General features: G+C 48.9%; 1 protein-coding gene across 7 annotated transcripts in view; it reads right to left on the reverse strand.

Annotated features, from left to right (window-relative positions):
- Positions 1-27,086, reverse strand: part of NSD2 (nuclear receptor binding SET domain protein 2) — a 79,324-nt gene extending 52,238 nt beyond the window's left edge. For 2 of the 7 annotated variants that reach the window (XM_068543577.1, XM_068543583.1), the window contains exons 1-3: positions 26,997-27,086; positions 3,084-3,709; positions 466-625 (exon numbers count right to left, since the gene is read on the reverse strand). In XM_068543577.1, the coding sequence (XP_068399678.1) occupies positions 466-625; positions 3,084-3,680 (757 nt within the window). In that variant the 5' untranslated portion in view covers positions 3,681-3,709; positions 26,997-27,086. Of the gene's footprint in view, positions 1-465; positions 626-3,083; positions 3,710-20,637; positions 20,845-26,386; positions 26,736-26,996 lie in introns of those variants that run through there. The other 5 variants (XM_068543582.1, XM_068543580.1, XM_068543576.1 and 2 more) reach the window with 5 other exon arrangements.

Raw genomic sequence — 27,086 nt, forward strand, 5'->3', positions numbered from 1 at the left:
CAACCCACCCCACCCCCACCTCCAAGCCGATTCAAACCTTGTTGTATGAATGGCCACTAAGCACATGAAAAGATGCTCAACATCACTGATCACTAGGGAAATGCAAGTCAAAGCCACAGGCAGCAGACAGAAAGTAGAGCGGTGGCTGCCAGGAGCTGGAGAGGGGGCACTGAGGACCTGTTACTTAACAGGGACAGAGTTTCAGATTCACAGGATGAAAAGAATTCTGGGGATGTATGGTGGTGACGGCTGCACAACAATGGGAATGTATTTCATACCACTGAACTGTGCACTTAGAAATGGTTAAGATGGTACGTTTTGTGTTTGTGGATTTTAACACAATAAAAAAAAAGCAAAAAAGAACCACAGCAGGGCTGCTTAAGGAAGAGGAATAAAGAAGTTTGGAGATGAAAACAATTAAGTGCAGAAGATAAAGATGGAAACACAGCCCCCAAAACACAATACCTTTCAGTTTGGTGCAGCTGTGCAGGAGTGGATCGTCGGAGACCATGCATGGCCACCAGGGGTAACCGGACACCTTGGACCACACCAAATCCCCGACATTGTACTTCAACAGCTGGTCTTTGTCTCTGCTATTTGGACAGGATTCTTTCTTAGCTGGAATCTGAAAATGAATAACAACAAAAGATACATCTAGTACCTACCCCTAAATCCAGCCTCCTGTCCATAGAAGACCAAGGATTAGTCAGACAAGAGATTCCACACACACACACACACACACACACACACACACACACCCCTAAAAAGACACACACACACACACACCCCTAAAAAGACACACACACACACACACACACACACACACACACACACACACACACACACACACACACACACACACACACACCCACCCCCCTCCTAAAAAGAAACATGCTTTCCCTCACTGTTTTTCAGGTAACAGCCCTGATATCACTTCATCAAAATCGTTTGTCTCTTGCCCTCAACTAAAAAGTCCTAGCAAGTACCTAGCACACTGTAGGTGCACAACATTACAAAGATCTCCACATAAATCTATTTCCTTGGCCTGGTGGGTGATCTTTAGTGGAGCTTATTCGCAGGTCGGAGAAGAACTGGCATGGAATTCATACCCTGACCCTCCCGCCCCTTCTGAGCCCTCGTCTGACAGTTAACCTGCTGGAGAGAGGACCCGGGGTGGCGAGGACACGGGGGCCTGGCAGCAAGTCTCAGCCCCAGCACCCACCATCCAAGGCCTGGGGCTCCTGGCATCTCGGTCGCTCCATCTTAGAGCCCAGGCCAATTAGGAGGCTGAAGGCCGGCAAGAACAACCCCCTCTCCGGGAGGACGAGCCCAGTCAGCACGGCCCCAGGCCTCCCCCTAAGAGCGCCACCTACTTGGGCAAGTCGCTGAACTTCTTTGGGCCTCAGTTTCCGCATCTGTAAACCGAGGAGAACCCCGGTTGTTACACACATCAGGTGGTGAGGGCTGACACAGAGCTGTCACATTACACGCTTTTGTATATGTGCTGCCAAAGCGAGCACTCATTACATGCTTTTGAAAAAATGCTGGCTCTCATGTTATTCCACAACATCCCAGGTTTACACTGACGGTGTCATCAAAGCCACGTGACAACCCTATCAGGACAAGTATAATATTATCGTCCCCACTCTGAAGAGTCAAATGAGACTCTGAGAGTCCAAATCAGGTGATTTACCCAAGTTTTACCAAAACCAAGTGGCAGAGAGCTAGGGATAACTTGCACCAGCCTCTTCCCCCATAAAAGAGTGAGGTTCCCCACACCATGGGTGCTTCAGAAAAACCACTGTATCAGCCCAGGTCACTCAACTAGGCTTTTAAACAATTCACCATTATGATTACATTAGAGCCCTTGAGCAGTCAAAAGACATTTTTTTGAACCCTCAAAGTTCTTCGTTATTTTAACTATTTCAGGGAAATTTTGGTCCTTTCCCTTCCTACCTGTGGGATTGTAACCAAGATTCCTCAACTATAATGTTACACTAATTATTCCAACCTTAGTGATGATACAACCCAAACTGGTCTCGAGTTCCCTCTCCCCACTCCTGCAAGTGGGCCAGGAGCTTTGGCTGACCAGTGAGCACAGGACGTGTCCCAGACCCTGTTAATCTAGACCATCAGCCCCCTCGGTGAACAAGGGCAGCTACAGAGCCCTCCCCAGTTCCTTCTGCCAAGGTCTAGGTTCCCGAGTGTCATTTAAGACTTGGTGTCATAAACCACCACGTTTGTCGTCCTACGTTAGGGGGTCTCCACCCCAGCCTTTGGTGAGTGAACACTCATTCACGCGCACCCAAGTGATGGGCTCTGCCCTGGAACCAAGAACGTGAAGGCCCGAGGCACAGCCCCAACCCTCAAGGCAGCGGCCCATCTGCAGGACCACCGGGGGAGGAGACCTGGGAGTGGACGGTGAACCGTGGGGCAGGAAGGTAGGAGCACACCTGCACAGCGCAGCCTTGCTCCCCTCCTCGGGCAGCACAGACTGAGGAGGCCCCCACTAGATCCCCACGCTCCTCCACTGACCAGATTCAGGCTAAAGGGCATCTCTGGACAGGAGATCCGTGAAAACAGGACAGCCTGAAGGTCAAGGGCTCTGGAACGGGCCAGGCCTGGGGTCAGACACTCATTTAATCTTTTTTTTAATTAAAGTTTTTGTTTTTGGATGTGGACCATTTTCTGAAGTCTTTATTGAATTTGTTACACTACTGCTTCTGACTTTTTTTTATGTTTTGGTTTTTCAGCCCTGAGGCATATGGGATCTTAGCTCCCCAACCAGGGATCGACCCCGAACCCCCGGCATTGGAAGGCAAAGTCTTGACCACTGGACCACCAGGGAAGTCCCCGTGTTTAATCTTTATGTTTAATCTCTAGGCCTCAGCACTGCTCAGCAGGCTGCTGTGAGTGTCTACCGTTGTCACAGCCAGGGGCCCGAGCTGGAGAGCAGGCCTCGGGGAGCTGAGCCCACCTCCTCCCGCCCCCTCGCACACCACGTGTCCTTCGTGGCCCTCCTGTGCCTGGGAGCTGGGGCTGCACTCTACCCCGCCCAGCCAGGACTCCTCACTCACAAATACCTTTTTATCCGAGGGACTCGAGATCCTGGACACCAGGGCTGCCTCAACAAGGCCCTGCTCCAGTAAGGAGTCATACTTTATGCTTCTCTTCCTGCTCCTCCTCACTTTATTTTCTGGTTTTTGTCCATTTTCTTCCGACTGGGACACAGCAGCAGCACCATCGCCACATATGGAAGATTCAAAGAGAGGTTTCCCGTTCATGTATGTTTTGGTGATTTTCAGCTTGATCTCTGGAGAGCCATTTTTGACAGGGGTAGTGTCAGGTGGTGTCCCAAGTCCCTTCATTTCCTGGGACTCCAAACGCAATTTGGCATCATGAGCACCGGGGTCTCCATTAAAGACGCGGGAGGTGAGGTCTTTCAGCCTCTCGGCTGGGATAAAAGGAAGCGCGTCATGGCCATTGAACTTCTGCACAACTCCCTCCTGCAGACCGGCGGAGAGCTGGGCTTTGCTCAGGAACACGGAGCACTCACGACTCACTTCACAGTTCGGAGTCTTTCCATTCGTGTTGCCAAGGATTTCCGGTGCCTGCTTCATCTTCACGCACTTTACAACCTTCGGAACAGAAAGAGGACTTTTTTTGATGCTGAATTCCATTCAGCCTAGATGCCTCTGTTCTTAGAACGCTGCAGCATTAGAAAAAGAGAAAGAAAAGAAAGGTATTACATTTCAAACCTAAGATGAGTATGCCAATGAAGCTCTCTATCAGTTTGTAGAGTTTGGGGGGGATTTTGAGGCAATTTATGATGTTTCCTATAATGATTTAGGTCACAGGAGGCAGTTCTAATATCACAAAAATGACAGGAATCACAAAGTGATAAAGTGAAAGGAACAGGACTAGTTTCTAACGAGAGAACACAAGAGTCAAGCAGGGACCGCCACTAATAAGCTGTGTGGCCGTGCCCCCCTCAACCTCAGCCCTCGGAAGCGGAGGTCGCCCCCTGCCCCCGGCCGCCAGGGCAGCGCCCGAGGTGGCCAGCACAAAGCTAGGCCCGGGCAAAGGACAAAAGGGAAGCACTTGAGACACAGCTGAAGAGGACTCCGGGCAGGGGCTCGGGACACACCCGCGATTACCTGTAGGCAAAGCTTCAGCCCAGACGGCCGGGGAAGGTGAGAGCTGGACCCCTACCGCCCCCCCGCCCCTCCCCACCCAGGCCCAAGTTAACTGCCGGCGACAAGCAGCAGGGCGGCATCATCAAGTGGAGTCAGCTCTCCGGGACCGCGCTAGTCGGGCAGCAGGGCCGGGCCATAGCGCACCACCCACAGCGCCCTCCACGGGACGGCCGCCCGAGGTCCGCGTGCAGAGGGGTCTCCTCCCCGCACAGCCGCAGCGCCTCGTTGGGGACGCCCCGTGAAGGCGGCTCGGAACAGGGAACGGGCAGGTACCCACTCCGCTGGGAAGACGTCCCAAGAGTGCACCACGGCCCCGAGGGGGCCAATGGTGAGAGACCGGGGAGAAGTGGGGCGCCAGGACCAGGAGCCCGAGGACATAGGTGCTCAGCCACTGTCACCGCCTGGGGGCCGCTGGCTACACCCCCTGGGGAGGGGCCAAGGATGCAGCCTGGGACAGCCCTCCCACGAGAGCCTCGGTGGAAAGGGCCCAGTCTCCGACGACGCCAGGCCAGGGTGGGCGCCAGGCAGTGGTGGAGGGGTGGCCCCGGACACCTGGAGCACCGGGCACACACCAGAGCATTCAGTGTGCCCCACACGGTGTTTTTTTCAGGTAAATCACAGTGGGTTCCCAGTCCCGCTCGCATCAGACCAAATGGACAAAAAGAGAAGACAATGACCTAAAGGCACTGGAGAGAGCCCAGAGAGGGGGGCGCGGGGGCGGCTCGGGAAAGCACCGAGCAGGCCGGGCACCGGGTGAACAGGGAAAGCAGAGCCTTCGAGGCGGGCCCCCGCGCCCCGCAGACTCCCTGCCAAATCCTGGAGTCCACGCAGCCCAGCTTACAAGACAGCTGAAGCGAGACAGAAACAAACCGCAACACCACTCTGAGGATGAGAAGCGGACTTCCGGGGCCGGCCAGCGGTTAGGACTCCGCGCTCTTACTGCCGGGCCTGGGTTCAACCCCTGGTCCGGGAACTAAGATCCCGCAAGCCCCACGGCAAGGCCAAAAAAAAAAAAAAAAAGTGTCAAAACCACAACGAAATGCCACCTCACACACACCCCTGAGGATGGCTACCTACTACAAAAAAACAGAAAACGGGTTGGCGAGGATGTGGAGAAATTGGAAACTTCGTGCACGTGGGTGGGAATGTAAAATGGTGTGGCTGCTGGAAAATAGCGGGGGGGGGGGGGGTTCCCCAAAGAATCAAAAGGACCCAGCAATTCCACTCTGGATACACACCCCAAAGAACTGAAAGCAGGGACTCACAGAGGTATCTGTACCCAATGTTCACAGCAGCACGTTCACAACAGGCAAAAGGTGGAATCCACACAGTGGAATACGATTCAGCCTTAAAAAGGAAGGAGATTCTGACACCTGCTATGACATGGATGAACCCTGAGGACGTTACAGCGAGTGCAATAAGCCAGTCACAAGATACGGTAAGACTGCACTTTTATGAGTAGTCAAATCCATAAAGACAGAAAGTAGCATGGTGGGCACCAGGATCTGGGGGAGGGGAGAACAGGGAGGTGCTGTTTTAATGGGGGCAACGTTCCGGATTCGCAAGACGAAAAGAGTTCTGGTGATGGCTGCAACAGCGTGCATGCACTTAAAACTACTGAACTTCACACCTAAACACGGTTAAGATGGTAAATGTTATGTGTATTTTAACACAATTGAAAATAAAAGACCACTCTTAAGAACACAACGGAATAAAGAGTGTCTACAGCACATCATTCACATTATCCAGGAAAGAAATTACTAAATATATGATGAAACAGGGAAACAACAGAAACCAACCCCGAGATGGCCCAAATATTGAAATTCAGCAGGATTTCAAAGCATCTATTATAACCATGCTCAAGGACATAAAGGAAAATATACTCATAAAATAATAAATCGGAAATGGCAACAGAGAAACAAAAACTATGAAAAAGAGTCAAATGGAAATTCTGTATCTGAAATTAAAAAAAAAAATCATTGGATGGCCTTAAAAGCGTATTAGATATGAGTCAGGAAACTTGAAAACAGATCAGTAAAAATTATCTAAAAAAGAGAGTAAAAATTATTAAAAATAAAAGGAAAGAAAAGAAACTGAGCCTCAATGATCTACAGACCAGCATCAAAAGGTCTGGGTTCCCACTCCCACCCAGAAGGAGAGAAACAATGACACAGAAAAAATATCTGGGGGGCTTCCTTGGTGGTGCAGTGCTTAAGAATCCACCTGCCAATGCAGGGGGCGCAGGTTCAAGCCCTGGTCGGGAAACTAAGATCCCACATGCCACGGAGCAACTAAGCCCGCCCGCCGCTACTACAGAGCCCACGTACTCTGGAGCCCACGCGCCGCAACCAGAGAGAAGCCTGCGTGCTGCAACAAAAGATCCCACATGCCACAACTAAGACCCAATGCAGCCAAAAATAATATAAAAAATAAATAAAATAAATATTATTTTTAAAGTTAGTCATTTAAAAGAAAAAAAGAAAAAATATTTGGGAAAAAATAACCAGAAAAACTTCCCAAATTCAGTGAGACATCAATTTACAGATTCAAGAAGCTCAGCAAATCTCAAGCAGGATATATATAAAAGAATCTACACCCAGGTGCACATCAGTTGAAATGCCTAAAAACCAAGATAAAGAGAAACCCTGGAAAGCAGTCAGAGGGAAAAAAGACCCATTACATACAAAACAATGATGTGGATGATCATTTACTTCTCATGGGAAACAGAAGCCAGATATGATTTGAGTAATGGGGAAAAAAAACCAACTGTCCAACCGGAATTTGATATCCAGAAAAAATATCCTTCAGAAGTGATGACAAAATACATTTTAAGAGAAATACAAACTAAGAAATTGTTGCCATCAGATCTTCACTATGAGAAATGCTAAAGGAAGTTCTTCAGGTTGAAGAGAAATGACACCAGACTGAAACTGGGATCTTTAGGAAGAAATGAAGGGCACCAGAAATGGTGAATATATGAGTAAATATAAAAGACTATTTGTTCCTCTTAGTTTCTTTAAAATTCAAATAATTAAAGCAAAATATATAACACTGGAGTTATAACTTAATAGATATGATACATATGACAACTGTAGCATGGGGAAGGGAGTAAATCAATCCAGACAGTTGCAAGATTCTTGTATTTTATACCCAGTGGTATATTAACTCTAAGTAGCCTGTGATGAGTTAAGGATGCAAACCGCAGCCCTAGTTAGAGCAACAGCTAAGAAAATAATATTAAGAAGTAGAGCCAGTAGACAGATAAACAAGACGTTTTAGTTGCCAACAATTAAAGTTTGGGACATTTTACACAAAAATTCAGATTTCTGGCTTCTCTTAAAACATATCCAGGGTCATGGGGTTAGGATCTAACTCTAGGCCTAGGTCCGTGGTAATCATGACCTGTACGTGAACCACATTTTCAAGACTGCTTGTTCCTGTTGGAATTTTCAGGTTTCTTTCAAATCTTTGAATATATTAAACATAACTGTTTTAAATATCTGGTCTCTGGGCTTCCCTGGTGGTGCAGTGGTTGAGAATCTGCCTGCCAATGCAGGGGACACGGGTTCGAGCCCTGGTCTGGGAGGATCCCACATGCCGCGGAGCAACTGGGCCCGTGAGCCACAGCTGCTGAGCCTGCGCGTCTGGAGCCTGTGCTCCGCAACAAGAGAGGCTGCGGTGGTGAGAGGCCGCGCACCGCGATGAAGAGTGGCCCCCGCTTGCCGCAACTAGAGAAAGCCCTCGCACAGAAACGAAGACCCAACACAGCCATAAATAAATAAATAAATAAATAAAAATTTAAAAAAAAATTCTTAAAAAATAAAAAATATCTGGTCTTCGCAGGCCTGTGTCTACTGCTGTTGCTTTTATTTTCATTCATGGTACCTGTTTCTTTGGGCGTTTGGTCTTTTTTCCCCTCTTAATCTGACTGTGGGCTGCTTACTTTCCAGGATTCCACCTGGGACAACCCTTGAAGGCAGGGGCCCCGCAGAGAGGGTCCACCTTGACTTCCAACACAGCACTGCACGTCACTGACCATTAATTTGATCTTTCTAGGAGTTTTTGGTTTTTTTAATCAAGGTTATACCAATAAATTAGAAAATCTTTCACTTTGTCTAGCAGTTCAAGAAAAATATAAAACCTAACCAAGAGGTCGAAAACCTACAGAGCCCACAATAACCATAAAAGAAAGGCCCAGAGAGCTTCAGTAGGCTCATGTGATGATCCCTCAACGGCCAATCGTTCTTATACTGGGTAGCGGGGAGGCAAGTTTCAAAAGCAGAAAAGTGCAAAGAACAACAGGACACACTTGTATACTCACCACTCCAAAATGACAGTTTTCAGCATGTTGCCACATTTGCTTCATGCCTTTTTGACATGAAAAAAAGAAGACCTCTGGACAATGGCAACTGCAGATGCACGAGCCGAGGACGGGCAGGCAGGGCGGGTGCACGGCACCCGAGGGCCCCCAGACGGGAGAAGCCAGGCTCACCCCCACAGGCCGCCCACCGCCCACCACACGCCCACAGCAGCATCCCGGGATTCTGGTTCTCCACGCCCACAGCACCCACCGGGAGCCCCAAGTCCAACAGCGAGAAGCCAAACACAAGCTCCTGCTGCAGCTCCCACCTCCCGCAAGCCTTGCTCAGGGTGAATGAGTAAAACAAAGATGACGTCTGCCTTTCAGGAACCCTAAGTTCCACTTACTCTCCCCATCGCCAGTTGACTACACATCCTTCCAGTCTATGGGATGTACCCAGGAACAGAGAACTGCTGTATGGGGTCTGCATGCCAAGCAGCAATGCTACCATACTGCACTTGTGCTCTGCGATTTCATCAATCAACACAGCTTGATTCCCCCATGTTGATATAAACAAGTGTAGCTCAGTCTTTCCAACTGCTATGTATTATTCATCACATAAATACAGCATTCCTATTGTTTAAATTATTCCAGAACATGGAAAATGATGGAGAGTTTCCCAAACATTATATAAGGCTGGCATAACTCTCACACCAAATCCAGAAAAATGAGTACAGAAAAGAACTACAGACCAAGATCAGTAGAGTATGATTGCAAAAAAAAAATTACAAAATAGAAATAAATCAAACCCAGTCATTACCATATTAAAATAAGATATCACAGCTAAAGAGGGTGTATCCAAAAATGATGATTCAACATTAGGGACTCTATTAACATTCCGTCACCATTTTAACACATTTCAGAAGATTTCTGGTGAAGGTAGCCAAATTATTATTTTTTTAACAAAAAAATTTAGCTACATCACTTAATTCAAAACAGGAGAGGGCAATCTCCAGGTCCAGAGATGAAGAGGGAAGAGCAATCAGCCTTACAGGGCATGGGCTGCACGGGACAGGACGACAAGCCTCAAGAGCTGGGCCTGGCAGCCAGAATGCAGAGCTGAGGCAAAGCCAGGGCCTGGCCTGCCTGGGCTCCCGCGCAGCTGCAGCGGGTCGGAGGGCGTGGAGAGCTGAAGGGTCCCGAGCACAGAGTGTGGAGGCCACTGCTAGGGCTGGAATCTGGCCCTACCACTTACCAACTGTGGCAAATGACCACACCCTCTCACCCACACCCCAGCTCACAGGCATCACCCAAAGCAGACCAGAGTGTCAGCTGTGACAGTGCTGTCACCTGAGCCGCACCTCCAGCCAGCCCAGGGCTGGGCCCTCAGCAAACACTCACCAGAGACCACTGGGGAGACAGAATCACCCTCTAGAACTCTGCCTCGGAGGCTGTGGTGCCCCAAATCCTGAGCCAAGAAACATACGTAAAAATGGGTCTAGAATGAGTGACGCCGGTAGAGCCCTGCAAAGGCAACTGGGAAACTGCTCAGGGGGTGGTTCTACAACCCAGAGCCCTCCTGCAAGACCTACTGTGAAGGTACGGTCATTAAGGCAGTCACTCCACACCTGTCAGAACAGCCAGAATCCACAACGCTGACAGCGCCACGTGCTGGCGAGGATGCGGAGCAGCAGGAACTCGCATCACTGCCGCTGGGAACGCAGAATGCTGCAGCCACGCTGGAAGACAGGTTGGTGGCTTCTCACAAAACTAAACAAACTCTCACCATACGATTCAGCAATCCCACTCCTTGGTACTTACCCAAGGAAGCTGAAAACTTATGTCCACACAAAAACCTGCACACAGAGGTTTATAGCAGTTTCATTCATAATTGCCAAAACTTGGAAGCAACCAAGCTGTCCTTGAGCAGATGAATGAACTGATAAACTGTGGTACCTCCAGATAATGGAATATTTTTCAGCCTTAAAAAGGAATGAAGTATTGAAACATACTACAACATGGATGAACTCTGAATACATTATGCTAAGTAAAAGAATCTGGTCACAAAAGAACAAATGTGTATCATTCCAATTTTTTTCTTTTTGGCCTTGCCACATGGCATGCGGGACCCTGGTTCCCTGACCCGGGGTTGAACCCACGCCCTCGGTAGTGAAAGTGTGGAGTCCTAACCACTGGACCGCCAGGGAACTCCCTGATTCCACTTATATGAGATCCCAAGAGTAATCAAATTCATAGAGACAGAAAGTAGAAAGGTAGCTGCAAGGGAATGGGGAGGAGAGGATGAAGAGTTAGTGTTTAATGGGGAGTTTCAGTTTCACAAGATGAAAAAATTCTGGAGTGGATGGTGGTGACGGCTGCACAATAATGTGAACGTACTTAATGCCACTGAACTATACACTTAACGAAAAATCACCATCGTGACCATTTTTATGTATATGTTATCACACATACACACACACACAAAGAATACCCTGCCCTCAGGGAGTTTACATTCCAAAGGAGTTCCAGGAGAAACTAGGGAGGATGGGGAAAAGGCAATTTTCAAAGGGGTAATAATGGACATTTTCCAGAGATGAAAGGAAACTCAAGTATTCAGATTTAAAAGGGTACCCAGGGTTCTGAGCAAGATAAATAAAAGCAAATCAATACCTAGACACACCATTTCTGAAACCACATAACATGAAGGATAAAAAGAAAATCTTAAAACCTAAGTACCCATAAAAAATAAGTTAATTCACAGACTTCAGCATGAGAAAGGAAACAGAAACACAGACCTTTGTGCAGCCTCAACAGATAGGAGTAGATGACAGAGCCTCTCTAAAGTGTTAAGGGAAAAAATAATTTCTCATCTAAATTATCACTGAACATGAGGCAAAATGTATTTTCAGACATGCAAAAACTAAGGGAGTTTAATATACATATCCCTTTCACAAATGAAGTGCTAAAAGAGGTACTAGAGCAAAAATATAAACCCAGAAGGAGAACATGATGCAAAAAATAAGGGGAGAGTGGTAATTCTAAAAGAATTTTTATATTTAAAAAGAATGTGAGGCCTCCTCTCTCACATTTACCTACACTCCGTGCAGAAACCCCAATTAAAATGACAGTAAGGAATTTCAAAGGAAGGGTAAACCCGCAAGGACAAAGACAACAGAGGAATGAGTTAGAGACGCCAAACGCCAACCGTGGGGAAGCTGACTGGGAAGAGTCCCTCAGCGAGAGGCACGCTGCTGCAGGAGTAAGGCCCGCGGCTCAGGGCTCCTCTTGTCCACAAAGCCTTTCCCTTTTAAAATGTCTAAAATAACAAAAGGTGGGGGCTTCCCTGGTGGCTCAGGGGTTAAGAATCCACCTGCCAATGCAGGGAACACGGGTTCGAGCTCTGGTCCAGGAAGATCCCACATGCCGTGGAGCAACTAAGCCCGTGTGCCACAAATACTGAGCCTGCGCGCTAGAGCCCGCGAGCCGCAACTACTGAGCCCGCGTGCCACAACTACTGAAGCCCATGCGCCTAGAGCCCGTGCTCTGCAACAAGAGAAGCCACCGTAATGAGAAGCCCGCGCACAGCAACAAAGAGTAGCCCCCGCTTGACGCAACCAGAGAAAACCCACGCACAGCAACGAAGACCCAACACAGCCAAAAATAGATAAATTTTTTTAAAAAGACCCAATGCAGCCAAAGATAAATAAATAAATAAATAAATTTTTTCTAAAAACTAAAGGTGGGGCTTCCCTGGTGGCGCAGAGGTTAAGAGTCCGCCTGCCAGTGCAGGGGACGCAGGTTCGAGCCCTGGTCCGGAAGATCCCACATGCCGCGGAGCAACTAAGCCCGTGCGCCACAACTACTGAGCCTGCGCTCTAGAGCCCGCGAGCCACAACTACGGAGCCCGTGTGCCACAACTACTGAAGCCCATGCGCCTAGAGCCCGTGCTCCGCAACAAGAGAAGCCACCGCAATGGGAAACCCGCCGCACACCGCAACGAAGAGTAGCCCCCGCTCGCCACAACTAGAGAAAGCCTGTGCGCAGCAACAAAGACCCAAAGCAGCCAAAAATGAATATATTAATTAATTGATTTTTTAAAAATAAATAAATATAACAAAATGTAACATACAATCATTGTTGAAAAGGAAAGAAAACACTGACACACTTAAAGTGAAAAATGAAAATGTGGAAGTTAAAACAGAAAGTAACAGCTCAGAGTTATCAGTGGTTTTCCAAGGGGAGCAGGGACAGGGTGGGGAGAGCCGAGCATCATCTTGCTGCTTCCTGTAATAAGCTTTAAGAACTATATAATTAATCCCTTACATTTCACAGCCCTCCTACAACATGAGCTGACACAGTAAGTGGCTGGGGAGGCTAGGCAGCCCCTGCAGGGCCGCATGGAACAGAGGAGGGGTCTCCAATAAAGGGAAAGGCACCACTCTCAAAAGAAGGGAAAGGTGACCTGAATGACAACACTCAACACTGAAAACTAGTCAATGAGCACAGGTCCTGTCCCAACATTTGGAGACAGAGCAGTAAACAAAGCATGTACCTTATTCTTGTAGAGCTAATATCCCAGAGGGGAGAGACAGAGATTTTAAAATACAGATATAACATTAGGGAAAGAGGAAGGAGAAAGATGGGGTGGAGGATGGAAAAGTGGCAGGAAGAGTCACTGGAGCAACCCCCAAACTCCTTTCCCCAGGGCTCCAACCTCGGGCACACGAGGCCCCACTCTCTCGGCTGCTCAGAAATCCAGCTGCAGCCCACCGAGTCCATTCTGTGAATCTGAGCAGAGTCACCAGGGAGAAGTCTCAATGCTGGGACAGCAGGAAGGGCTTCAGGATGTCCCCCAGAGCCCAGCCAGGACAGGGACCAAGCTCCAGTCCTTCTTCCGGAGGCAGAAGAGAGACTTAGATGGAAAAGTCAAGTTTGCAAGTATGGTTAAAACACACACACACACACACACACAAAAACACACACATACATTCCCTAACATTCCCTTTGTTTCCAACATTTCACACTAATCTACCTGGAATAGATCTTGGTCCCACCTTCACTGAATGATGACAGGACCTCCAGTCTTACAGCAAAGAGCTCTCTGTGAAGAACAATGAGATCAGTACAGAGTCTGCAACAGAACAGGGGCTGAGGGCAGCGACGGCTCCATTACTCCATAAGAACTCTCTACTGAGAAGCTTTATTTTATGGAATTTAGAATTGACTCACAGCAGAAGTCTTGCTTCTTCTGCAGAAATGCACCTATGACAGTAAAGACTATAACTGACCTGTTCCTTGTTTTGTTTTGTTTTCACTGCAAAGAAGCCTGGAACCACAGACAAGCTCAAGGTCAGCCTCGGGCCCACGACCTGTGTGGCTCTCTCCCCGTGGCCCCAACCTTAACCTTATGACGATGCGTGAGTTGGTATCTTCCCTGGCTCCATGCCTGTCTGTTCTCTCTATCTTCTCAGTGTAATATGGCAAATCTTTGGACCCCTCACACACTGCAGTGGGTATGGAAAGTGGTGCAGCTGCAGCGGGAAACAATCAAGAAGTTCCTTAGCTGCCATGTGACCCAGCAATTCCACTCCTAGGATCTACCCAAGACAGAATTGAAAACATGTTCACACAAAAACTTGTACAAGAATTTTCACAAAATTATTCAAAAAAGCAAAAAACAACCCAATGTCCAACAACTGATAAACAGATAAAAGAAGAAGAAGTGATCTGGACTTCCCTGGTGGTCCAGTGGTTAGGACTCCTCACTTCTACCGCCAGGGGGCCCAGGTTCAATCCCTGGTTGGGGAACTAAGATGCCGCGTGCCACGCGGCAGGGAAAAAAAGAAAAAAAAGAAGTGTGATCTATCCATACAATGGGATATTAAGTCATAAAAATGAATGAAATGGGCTCCCCTGGTGGCGCAGTGGTTAAGAATCCGCCTGCCAATGCAGGGGACACGGGTTCGAGCCCTCGTCCGGGAAGATCCCACATGCCTCGGAGCAACTAAGCCCGTGCACCGCAACTACTGAGCCTGTGCTCTAGAGCCCGTGTGCCACAACTACTGAGCCCGCGTGCCTAGAGCCCGTGCTCCGCAACAAGAGAAGACACTGCAATGAGAAGCCCACGCACCACAACAAAGAGTAGCCCCCGCTTGCTGCAACTAGAGAAAGCCTGTGCATACCAACGAAGACCCAATGTAGCAAAAAATAAAAAAAAATTTTAAAAATGAATGAAGTATGGAGACATGATACGACACGGATGAACCTTGAGAACACTGTGCTGAGAGAAAAAAGCCAGTCACAAAAGGCCACATACTACATGATTCTATTCATATAAAATGTCTAGAATAGGCAAATCCAGAGACAAAGTAGAATGGTGGTTGCCAGGGGCTGGGGGACAAGGGGAAATGGGGAGTGACTGCCCAATAGGTACCAGGCTTCTTACTGAAATGACGAAAATATTCGGGAATTGGATAGTGGTGATGGTTGCAGTAACACTGAGAATGTACTACAAAACCAATGAATTATATACTTTAAAATAGTTTAACTGATGAATTTTATGTTAATCTTATCTCCGTTTGTAACCTATCAAATCTTCTGTTGAATAGGAAAGGTATTAAACATATTAAGTTGTATCATTCACATGTCTGTAAGGTATTTTCCTATTTTAACTCTAACACATGCCTAACGCATAACGATAAGTCACTGCACATAGCAGGGGCATGTGCTGCAAACACTGGGAACCCTAAGTCAAAAGAACTGGATCAAAGTCCACATAATGCGCAGTCCCCGACCCACCCCCCCCCCCACGGCCTGGCAACCAGCCCCACCCCAGCGGGAGAAGAACTGGAGTGTAGTCTAAGGACAGGGCACACCGGAGGGGGTGCTCAAGGCAGTGAACTACAAGACACAGCCAGCAAGAGGACACTTGCCAAGATGCAGGGAAAACACCTGCTGATACTGACGGTGGGTCCTGACCAATCGGCCCTCAGTGAAACCTCCACCCAGGACCTGCCGTCAGCTCCCAGACCTCCGTCTCAACAGTGGGCCTGCAGTCGAAGGCCATCAGACGTGTGAGGAAAACTTACCATGAGAGATAAGAATTTAAAAGCAGGGACTTCCCTGGTGTCTAGTGGTTAACAACCCACCTTCCAATGCAGGGGACGTGGGTTCAATCCCTGGTTGGGGAACTAAGATCCCACATGTCGCAGGGCAACTAAGCCCATGCACCACAACTATTGAGCCTGTGCTCTAGAGCCTGAAAGCCACAACTACTGAGCCCACATGCCGCAACAAAAAGATCTCGCATGCCGCAACGAAGACCGGACGCAGCAAAATAAATAAATATTAAAAAAAAAAAAAAGATGTTGCAAGAAGAAAAGCAACTGGAAATTCTAAAAAATAAAAAAATAAAATAAAAGTGGCCAAAAATTCTTTGTAATTCCCCCACCAAGAGATAAAATCTATTTCTCCACATTCTTGATTCTGGCCTGGGCCTGTGACTGCTCCCACCAACTGAATATGGCGAAAGTGATGCCAGACCAGAGCCAGCCTCGCCTTTAAAAGGACTGGCAGACAGGGAGTTCCCTGATGGCCTAGTGGTTAGGATTCCGGGCTTTCACTGCCATGGCCCAGGTTCAATCCCTGGTCGGGGAGCTGAGATCCCACAAGCTGCGCGGTGCGGCCTAAAAGTAAAAAAATAAAAATAAGAAAAAAATAAAACGACTGGTAGCTTCACTTCCTCCTTCAGGAAGCAGCCACCATGCTATGAGGGGGCCCAAGCAGCCTCACGGGAGGCCTATGTTGGGGAGAACGGTGGACCATGGCCAACAGCCAATTCCAACACACAGCCACAGGAATGAAACAAACTGACACCACAAGAGCAGAAACAAGCTAACCCTGGCATACGATGTCCAAACTGCAAAACTGTAAACAAATAAATGTTGTTGTGCTTTCAACCACTAAGTTCTGGAATAGCTTATCACGGAGGAATAGATAACCCAGACACCACAATATTGGGAAGAACTGGGGAAGGGGAAGTGGGAGGCCAGGGGGAAAGAAAGCTAAATCCTTATCTCCTGTAGATAGAACTTAACACATAACATATAAACCTCAAAGTTCTCAACTCAGCAAAATTAGAAAGTTATTTTTTTTAAGTACAGATAGATACCACAAGAAACAGCTGAAAGAATAGGGCAGTTGTCTCCTTGGAATAGTTACCTAAACTGTTACCTTTTGTTATGACCCTCACAGAGGAAACTGTCTTTAGGGCACCTGGATCAGTCTGATGAATGAAAAGGTAAACTGGAAATACACCTAAACATTTGGTTGGTAAGACTGTAGTTATTACAGATTTTCCATAAAATGTACTTTCTGATTATAAAATTAATAATAATTAAGCTTTCTATTTTGCCTTGATGATGTATCAAGAAACTGCACATCCTTGAAAATAAGATTTCTATAAACTCTAGGCTGGAATTCACAACTCAGTTTCTACTACATCATTCCCGTGCTGGGAACTCACAAAGGGAGGAGAGAGGTGAGAAGGTGCCAGGATCTGGGCACCAGCTGAAGAACCAGCTCTGAGACCTCCAGCCAATAGCAGAGAACAAGAGAAGCAGTTGGTACAGACCCAGGGAAGCAGCAATGGCTTCTAGGAGACAAGGACAGCCCACAAAGAGGGCAAACCCAAGAACAGGGACCAGGCTCCACCCAAACACCCAGGGTGCTGTGCCCGGCCCCAAGGAGTTACCTTGGAGTCCTCGAGAGGAAGAGCTGTAAAGCCAGGGCAAGGTCCTATGAAAACACGTTTCATTCCTAGTGGGCCATCAAGACACAGATTTCCTCTATCTCAGAGGTCTATCAACCTACAAAAATGAACAGGGCCCCTATCCAAAGGAAGTAGAGAGGGTAATTACCTATGATGTGTTCTGACCCTTTGCTGATATAACTGCTAATTCACAGAAATCCCTAAAGCAGCCAAGAGCACACTGGTATCTGAGAAATGCACACAAGCTTAGCCTCCACATTGGACAAACAAGAACCACCAATATTTTTTTCAAAGAAGTTATAAGAAGTTGAATTTTAAGAAATAAATACTTTTTTATACAGATTTCAGAACTCAACAGAAAAGAATCCAATAAGCCGTTAACGTGATGCTCAATAAGGTACACAATTTCAGATGCAGCACAAAAGGGAGAAAACCCGAACACGCACCGTCCTCCATGCCTCCCCTGCAGCTCTCCTTCTGGGCGGTGCCGCTCCCCCAAAACAAGCCTTCCCTCCACACCTGAGGAAGAGGAAGCAGCCTGAAGCCTGCCAGCTCCCCCCCACGCTCAGGCCAGCTCCCGCCTCCCCCTGCCCCAGAAGGAATCCAGCAGCTGAGAAGCCAGGGGCCTGGGGCAGGGCCCAGTCCCCGGGTCACAAGGACGGACCGCACACCCCTCCGCGCCACCCGCAGGCCTGGAGCAAGCTGCCTGCTCCCCGACACGGCACAGGGGCGGCCGCGGTGCCAACACGCGGGCCAGTCCAGGTGGCGGAGCGCGGGCAGGCGTCGCGCAGTCCTGGGGCCACCGCCAGGAGCAAGAGCTTCCACTCGAGTGGGGGGCAGGTGGGGGACAGCAAGACAGGGGGTCAGGAGAGCAGAAAGGGCACAGTGACAAGTGGGGCGATCAACGTGAGAAACTGATATGTGCATCAAGGACTCAATGAAAATTTTTTAAATTCCTCAATAGGCTTTTCCTTGCTCCCGAACCTCGAAACCCAAGTAAATGTAACGCTTACAAAAATATTGTCTAGACAGTGAGTAGCGCTTCTACCTGTCTGCTTTCGTCAGACAAAACTCAGGGCCGTCACCGACACCCTCCCTACGCAGTCCCTCCCACCCCAACCCACAGGCTTCAGTCCTTTTCCTGCAGAGCACTTCCCCGCCGGCTGACGAGGCTGGCTCCTCCTCGTCACAGCCAGAAGCCCATCGCTGGCGGGCCACCTCCACCTTTCACCAGCACCACAGGCCCCGAGCTGGCTGACCAACCAGCAGACCCGAGGCAGCAGTGCTCCACGCCGCGGCATCGGAGGCCACCGGCCCCACCCCAGAGCTTAGGACTCAGTAGGTCTAGGGTGGCCCGAATACGCGTTTCTAAGAAGTTCCCAGGTGACAGACGCTGTCAGTCTGGGGACCATTGAGAACCACCGGACTAGGTTATGGGGCCGTAACCTGGCTCAACCCAGAGGTTTCCCTCTTGCTCATAGTGCGTATCTATGCGCTTCCACAATGAGAAGGAAAAAGGGAACATCAAGAAAGCACACGACTCCTAGAGCGCCCAGTCAGAGATGACGCGTCACTTTTCATTGTCCAAAGCAAATCACATGGCCACACCAAATTTCAAGGGGGCAGAGCTGTTCAGTCCTACAAGGCACCCAAAGCAGGGGCAGCTGGAAAGATTCTAACCCGAACACACAATGAGCACAGGCCAGTCTCCTGCACCCTCTTCCCTCTCCCGAATCCTCCCACCACCAACTTACAGAGGACTCTGAGAAACGCACTTTCCAAAGCAAATAGATTCGTGTCAGTCTGTCTCTCTCTCTCTCTCTCTCTCTCTCTCTCTCACACACACACACACACACACACACACACACACACACACACACACACACACACGGCTTAAAACCCTCCAGGGCCTCACACTGCTCTCTGGATGAAAAGCCTCACTGCAGCCTCAGGGAGCCCGCCCTGCCCCACCCTGGCAGCGTGGGTCTACACATCGCTCCCTCACCCTCTGCTCCAGCCTCGTCAGCCTTCTGTCCACTCCCGTCACAGCCTCTCTGCACTGCCTGCTCCCTCATCTAGAACAGTCACACCACCCTTACCAAGCCCACCCTCTCTACCAAGGCCTCTTCTGCTCTCTGCTCCAGCCTCAGTCCTGTCAGGAAGTCCTTCCTGACACCCAACCCACAGTTAGGCATAATCTCCTTATAGATGTACTAAATGTACCCAACCTCTCCTTCGTGACTTTTCTTCCTTCATTATGGAGAATTCTGAATACACCTAAAGGTAGAGAGAACAAGCAGGGCCCATGTACCGCACCACCATCACCCCACACCAGCCCTGATCCAGCCACACCCTCACAGCTCCCTTTCCACAGAACTGTGAAGCAAATCGCAGACGGTGGATCATTTCTTTGATAAATTCTGTATGCATGTCTACAAGGTACAAATTCTTTTCTTAAACAAAATCAAACCACTATGGCAGCTAAAAAAAAATAAGAATTCCTTAATGACAAATTGAGTCAGTGTTCCAATTTCTAATTGTCCCAAATATCATAAACAGTGTTTAGTCCCATCTCTAACTAACTGGCCCATCTTGGATGCACATAAGCCCTCTGTAGTGCAATCAGCCTCTTATCCACATCCCCCTTCTTTTTCCTTGTGAAAGAGACCTGGTCACTGGTCCTGCAGGTTCCCACGTTCTGAGTTCCGCCAGTGGCAATCCCACAGTGTAGTTTAATGTGTTCCTTTCCCTACCCTGTATTTCCTGTTAATTGCTTGTGGGAGGTAAAGGCCTGATCAGTTTCAGGTTCAGTTATTTAGCAAGACTATTTCACAGGTTTTTCTTTTTTTCTTTTTATTATTTTTTTTAATAAATTTATTTATTTATTTATTTTTGGCTGTGTTGGGTCTTCGTTGCTGCGCACGGGCTTTTTCCACTTGCGGCGAGCGGGGCTAGTCTTCGTTTTGGTGAGCAGGCTTCTCATTTTGGTGGAGCACGGGCTTAGCTGCTCTGCAGCATGTGGGATCTTCCCAGACCAGGGATCGAACCTATGTCCCCTGTTACAGGTTTTTCAAAGATGTAATCTTTTGTCCACCGTCTCTCCTGTTTCATCCCTCTCACAGGTCTGTCAAGTCCATGAGACCAAGGACATGGGTGTTTTGGCTCATCACTGGAACACAGCTAATTTCTTAATTCTCAGTGAATGAAGAAATGTCGCCAGAAGTACACTGCCATACTAACTAACAAAATACACTGGCCCACCCTCCTATTTGTATAGAGACAGCACAGACAGTCTTATGTGCAACATGCTGCCATGACAGGGCCCGGTGCTCAGAGGAACAACCAACCTGGGAACAGAAAACCAAACACACCTAGTGCCATGGGCGCAGCATCGGCTACACTGGAGGAGACAAATGATGGTGGAGTTGTAAGAGCAGCTCAGCAAGGCCAACTGGGACGCCTTAGGAAGGAGCCACAGCCATGCAAGGACCGTGAGGTGGAACGCAGCTCATCCCAGGGGGGCAGCAGCATGGTGATGAGATCTCAGAGCAGCTACAAGGGGTCAGGCAGCACAGATGCTAGAAAACACAAAGGGGCCACACGCCACGCTCAAGACCTAAGGCTTCCTCTTCTGGGTGAACAGGAAGGCACCAGAGACACATTTTCAGCTGGTAGGTGACATCAGTTTCTTTTTGGAAGGAACCAAGGTAGATCAGAAACGAGGCCCACCTTCGGTTTCACTAGTTCACAGGGAGATAAAAATGGTGCCCTCTCCACCCAATCTTTCAAATTGTGAATACTAGGATCACCTGGGCCAACCCTCCCCTCTTTTTTTATTTTATTTTATTTATTTATTTTTTGGAGGTGTTGGGTCTTCCTTGCTGCGCACGGGCTTCTCATTGTGGTGGCTTCTCCTGTTGCGGAGCACGGGCTCTAGGCGCGCAGGCTTAAGTAGTTGGGGCACGTGGGCTCAGTAGTTGTGGCTCTCGAGCTCTAGAGCACAGGCTCAGCAGTTGTGGCGCACAGGCTTAGTTGCTCCTTGGCATGTGGGATCTTCCTGGACCAGGGCTCGAACCCATGTGTCCTGCATTGGCAGGAGGATTCCTAACCACTGCGCCAACAGGAAGTCCCCAACCCTCCCCTCTTATTCTGAGCCCCCGTGCTGTACCCCAGCCCATCAGTGCTGCTACAGCCCTCTCTCTTGCATCTGTCCACTCTTCCTACCCCACTCCTGTGCCTGGGTAAGGCCACTGTTCTCTAGCACTGGCCTACGAGCCTCCTCTCTGACCTCTCTCACCTGCCCATGGCCCTCCACCTTGCCAACCTCACACTAGGGCAAGCACGCCTACGCTGCTCCCCTTTATCCACACCACTTCTTATACGTGAGCCAACACACAAGGGGCTGAGAGTCTGTTCATGCAAGCAGTCACTGAATGTCTGACAGTCATTCGGGTACTGTCCTAGGCACTGCGGGTATCACAGTAATTAAAGCCAAAAGGAGAAAAATATCCACCCTTACAGACATCTTGATGCAGTCAGGCAGGCAGACAAATAAGGAAAACACCCAGAATGTCAGAGGATAAGAGTTATGGAAAAGAAGCTAAGGCAGACGGGCAGAGCCAGACAGCAAAAGGGTATCTTAAATCAGTGGTCAGGGATGGTGCCTGAGAAGGGGAAGTTTGAGCGAAGACTTAAAGGCAGGTAAAGAGGAAGCCAGGCAGGTGTCCAAGTAGAAGGAATAGCAGGTACAGCAGCATGGCTGCGGTACTTGAGGCAGGCCAGCGGCCAGAATGGCTGGAGCAGAGTGAGAATGCAGTGCGTGAAGGGGAGCAAAGCACAAAGTGTTCAAGACATAGCCACAAGGGCTCCCAAGACTGGCAGGGAGTCTGGGGTCGCTTTCTAGGAGTGAGGTGCAAGCTGAGAGCTGAATGAGAAGGAATTAATACGAAAAGCCAGCTGTGCCCACACATGCACTGAAGTGTGTGTAAGTGTGTGTATGGGGGTCACAGGGGAGAGCAGGGGCAAAAACTGACCATGCAAAGGCCCAAGGAAAAAGCATGGCAGCAACAGATGGACTGAAGAGGTCAGGTGAGATCAAAATAAGAAGTGCAGGGGACTTCCCTCGTGGTGCAGTGGTTAAGAATCTGCCTGCCAACGCGGGGGACAGGGGTTCGATCTCACATGCTGCAGAGCAACTAAGCCCGGGCACCACAACTACTGAGCCTGTGCTCTAGAGTCTGCGAGCCACAACTACTGAAGCCTGTGCACCCTAGAGCCTGTGCTCTGCAACAAGAGAAGCCACCGCAATGAGAAGCCCACACACTGCAATGAAGAGCAGCCCCTGCTCACCGCAACTAGAGAAAGCCCGCGCGCAACAACGAAGACCCAACACAGCCAAAAATAAAAAATAAAATTTTTTTAAAAACCCTAATCTTAAAAAAAAAAAGAAAAGAAGTGCAGTGAGGGAATTCCCACCGTCGTCCAGTGGTTAAGATTCCGCGCTTTCACTGCCGAGGACCCAGGTTCAACCCCTGGTCGGAAAACTGAGATGCCGCAAGATGCGCAGCATGCATGGCCAGAAAAAAAAAAAGAAGTGCAGTGAGAGGCAGAAAACCCAGTGAGAGATTGGTCTTGAACCCCAAAGGGCACTGGAGCTCCTGGAGGAGGGGCCTCACATGATCACACGTGCGTTTTAGACAGACTAGGCAGGGTGTGGAGAGCTGAGCGAGGGTGGCACAACTGGAGTCAGAGACACGCTTTCTGATCTGTCCGCCTACATAACCAGCAGCACAGCCCAAGGGAAAAACTCACCAAGATGTGAAAACGGCTGACATAAATATACCCTTAACAGCATGACACACTTCATCCAGATCATCAATTCTTTCTATGACAACCCAGTCAACTTAAAAATTGAGCTCCCAGGACTTCCCTGTGGTCCAGTGGTAAAGAATCCACCTTACAATGCAGGGACGTGGGTTCGATCCCTGGTCAGGGAACTAAGACCCCACGTGCCGCAGGGCAACTGAGCCCACGTGCCACAACTACTGAGCTCGCGCGCCTCAACTACAGAGCTCGCGAGCCACAAACTACAGAACCCACGCGCTCTGGAGCCCGCACGCCCTGGATCCTGCACACCAAAACTAGAGAAGAGAAAACCCGCGTGCCACAACGAAAGATCCCGCATGCCTAGCGAGGATCCCATGTGCCACAACTAAGACCTGAGGCAGCCAAAAATAAATAAATAATAAATAAATCTTTAAAAAAAAATTGAGCTCCCAACTCCTCCAGTAAGATAAAACACTGTTTCTCTACACACCCACTAGGGAAGTCTCACTACTGGGGCTTCTGAGCTGCAGGCCAGCACTCAGCTCAACCACTACTTGGCAGTTTCCATCCTTGTATGTCTTGTTGAAACTATTAGGTATTACAGACATTAAGATGCTTTGAAAACTCATCTTTGGCCGTTTGTTTTCTGGAAGACAGACTCAAGAACAAAACTACTTCAAGACAGCTTGAATTTTTTAAGTAGCAAACCAAATCTCATCAATCAGTTCCTTCAAAAGCTATATTGCAACCAACAGACAAATGCAAAATGCTGACAAGTCCCTGGGGTAACTAATCTAAGTCTTTTTCTCCCCAAAAGAAATATGTTTTATGTAAATAACATTTCCTAAAAAATGAAATTAACAAATCACATAAAGGCAGTTTGTAAAGTATAAGCATAATCCTGGGGAATTTCCATGTCATCTCTTGCTTTTGTGTACTTTATATTCTTTTTACTTTGCCCAGGGATACAGAGAAGTACAGTAGAAACATCACTGCTTGATTCATCCTGGTGGTGGATACAGGTCTACTCTATTATTTGTTTGCAATATTTCATAGTTAATTTTTATTTAACATCTGAGTTACTTATGATGAGAAAAGGAAAAGAAACAGCCCTGCCTAGCAAACAGTGTCTTAGCTCCCCAATTAAAGTAGGGTGACCTTAGGCCAGCCCCTTACTTTCCATACTCAGCTTCTTCCAGAGGGTCCCTTTCTGCTCCAACATGACTTACAAAGAAGAGAGGCAAACAGGCCACATGCTGGCATTAAAATGGGTTGTTTATCCCAAGTCAAATGCCCATTTATTCAGCGTTCACTGAGTGCCTGCCATGAGAAGGCACCGGCAGAGGCCAGGCTGCCCAAGGCTATAAGAGTCCTACCTCAAGAGCTCTCCAACAGGGGAGAAAAGTCACATATGGCCATTGAAGGGCTGGGTCCTCTGTGCTCAAAAGGGAGGACAAGCAGTGGTCCACACCCAACAACAGTCCATGCAGAGGCCTGGGTCAGGAGAGGGCACCACATATTTGGAGAGCAAGGACACACTTAGCGCAGTCCAGCAGAGAGAAGAGTGAAGCGCAGAAGACTAAGACGCTCATCCAAATCTGCGTACCTTCCACAGCCAAGCAGTCCAACCAACCAAAAACCGGATACTAGAATATGCATGTAAAAAGCCTTATATTCTCAGTTCCCGCTGATTAATTAAAGCGTTTACTTAGAAAGGTTATTTGTGTAGATTAAAAAGGGTAAAATAAATTTGGAACTTCAGCATCATCTTAGCACATCCGTTTGTGTGTGCTCAGTGGCAATCCTATATCTCATATAGCACACATTTTATTAGTGTTTTCTATCCTCTCACCAGCACTTCTTAGTAAGTATAATTCCATCTATTTTTACATGTTTTACACTGAAGCGTCAAACCGTAAAAAAGTAACTAATTAGTTTACATTCTGCCATATGAGTAAACTTTTTAAAATTGTACTACTTGTAGGAGGAGAAGTCATCCGAATAAATGGAAGGCTTGACCCACTCTTCCATAACTAGGCCACAGGGTCTCTAATTCCTAACTTCTAATTCTCACAATTCTGACTTATTCTTCCATTTGATTCCTCACATTTGAGCAGGTACTATTTTAACGGCCCTGTTTAAATCGGCTGAATAAAAACCATAAGCCTAGTAGCCACACATGGTAGCCTGTTTACCTTACTGTTCTGTGTCTCCACAAATTTCAAATTATGTTAGTTTAGACGTTACATATGAATATATCATAAAAGTGCACACAGAATAATAAACTGCCCATCACTGTTTATTTTTTATTTATTTACTTTTTTGGCCGTGCCACACCGCGTGCGGGATCTTAGTTCCCCGACCAGGGATCGAACCCGTGCCCCCTGCACTGGAAGCACAGAGTCTTAACCACTAGACCGCCAGGGAAGTCCCATGCGCATCACTTTTTGAAACTCAGAAAGTTATTTTTCTAATATTCTTAAATTGGAATGTTTACTACTGGAATCCCAGGCCAGCCTGATCTGTAGTCATGCCATAAGGAGGGGAGGATTTTTGTACTACATAGATCACAGTTCTTCACAAAAGCTTACGCAAACTCACAACCCTGCACAAAGTCCTCACTTTACCAACCACCGGCCCAAAAATGAAGGCTGCTGGGCGTCTGAGAAAATGGAAGAAAAGAAAAGGAAATGACTCAAAGTAATCGTGCTTAAGGCATGAGTCCTCTTCACTTCCAGTCGGCAGTTTAGATTTGAACTACGGTCGGTGGCGAGGCACAGGAGCACACACCAAGCACACCAGCAAAGGGCTGTGCTCCCAGGACTTGTTTCCTTCGTGGTACTGATTAGAGTTGTGCTTTTTTAATGGTGCTCTCGTCACATTTAAATATGTAACGAGGATATTTAAAACATTTGGGAAAATAAAAGAGTTAAATTCCCAGCTTCATACATGAGATGGCTAACTTATTTTCCATCTTGATAATCTCATTTTAAAATACATAAAGTAAGAGTCGGTATAATCGACGCGTGGTAGCAACGTGAGGTTTTTAAGTTGTTTAGTGATTAAGGAACACACATCTTGGCGTTTAAGTCATTTAAAAGTCAAGGCCTTGAAAGTCTGAGCGCGGGCTGTCAGTCCTGAAGAACTTCCCTAACCTCGCTCTGAAGTCACCCTAACCGAATGGGTCCCCCGTTCTGCTACACGCGCACACGCGCACACACCCCGGAGCCCTAATTACCTGCCTAAGAATGATTAACGTCCCAGTGAGACCAAGTTTCCCCCCGCATGTCAAACCTGTGACCACTCACGTCCCGGCACCGGCGAGAGGGAGAAAAAACTAAGGCTGCACCGGGTCCTGCGCCTTCTGCCCGGACTCGAGACCAGCATCTCTTAAACGCCGAGATTTTAAACCGCCCTTCTGGCGTGTGGAGCAGAGGCGGCCGTGCGGCCGGGCCGCTTCGCTGCGCGTCCGGGGCCTCGGGGCCGCCGTCTGGCCGAGCGCCGGGGGCCGAGGGCCGGCAGCCCCGGGCGGGGTCCCCGCGCCTCCACCTGCCAAGGCCCGGGGCTCCGGGCGCCCGCGCTGACCAACGGCCGGCGTCCGAGTGTCACCCGGACCCTCCTCAGACAAAAAGCGCCTCCCCGGCCCCGGCCGCCCCTCCCACCGCCGCCCGGCCCCGGCCCCGGCCAGCGCCTCACAAAGGCCGGCCCGGCCCGCTGGGCGCCGCAGCGAACAAAGGCCGCCGGCCCGCGGGCCGGCACAGGTGCAGCCGCCGGCCGCCGGGCCCAACATGGCCGCGCCCGCCCGCCCGCCCGGCCCCGTTAGCCCGCCCGCCCGCCCGGCCCCTCAGCCCCTCAGCCCTCCGCCCCTCAGGCCCGCGGCGGTTGGGCCGGCGGCGCCAGTGACCTGTTGTGCGGCGCATCCTCCGGCGGCGGCGGCTCTCCGGTGCGGCGGCTCCGGCGGCGGCGGCCGGGGAGGGGGCCGGGGCCGGGGCCG

This window comes from Eschrichtius robustus, chromosome 4 (assembly GCF_028021215.1).
Source record: "Eschrichtius robustus isolate mEscRob2 chromosome 4, mEscRob2.pri, whole genome shotgun sequence".
Lineage (NCBI taxonomy): Eukaryota > Metazoa > Chordata > Mammalia > Artiodactyla > Eschrichtiidae > Eschrichtius > Eschrichtius robustus.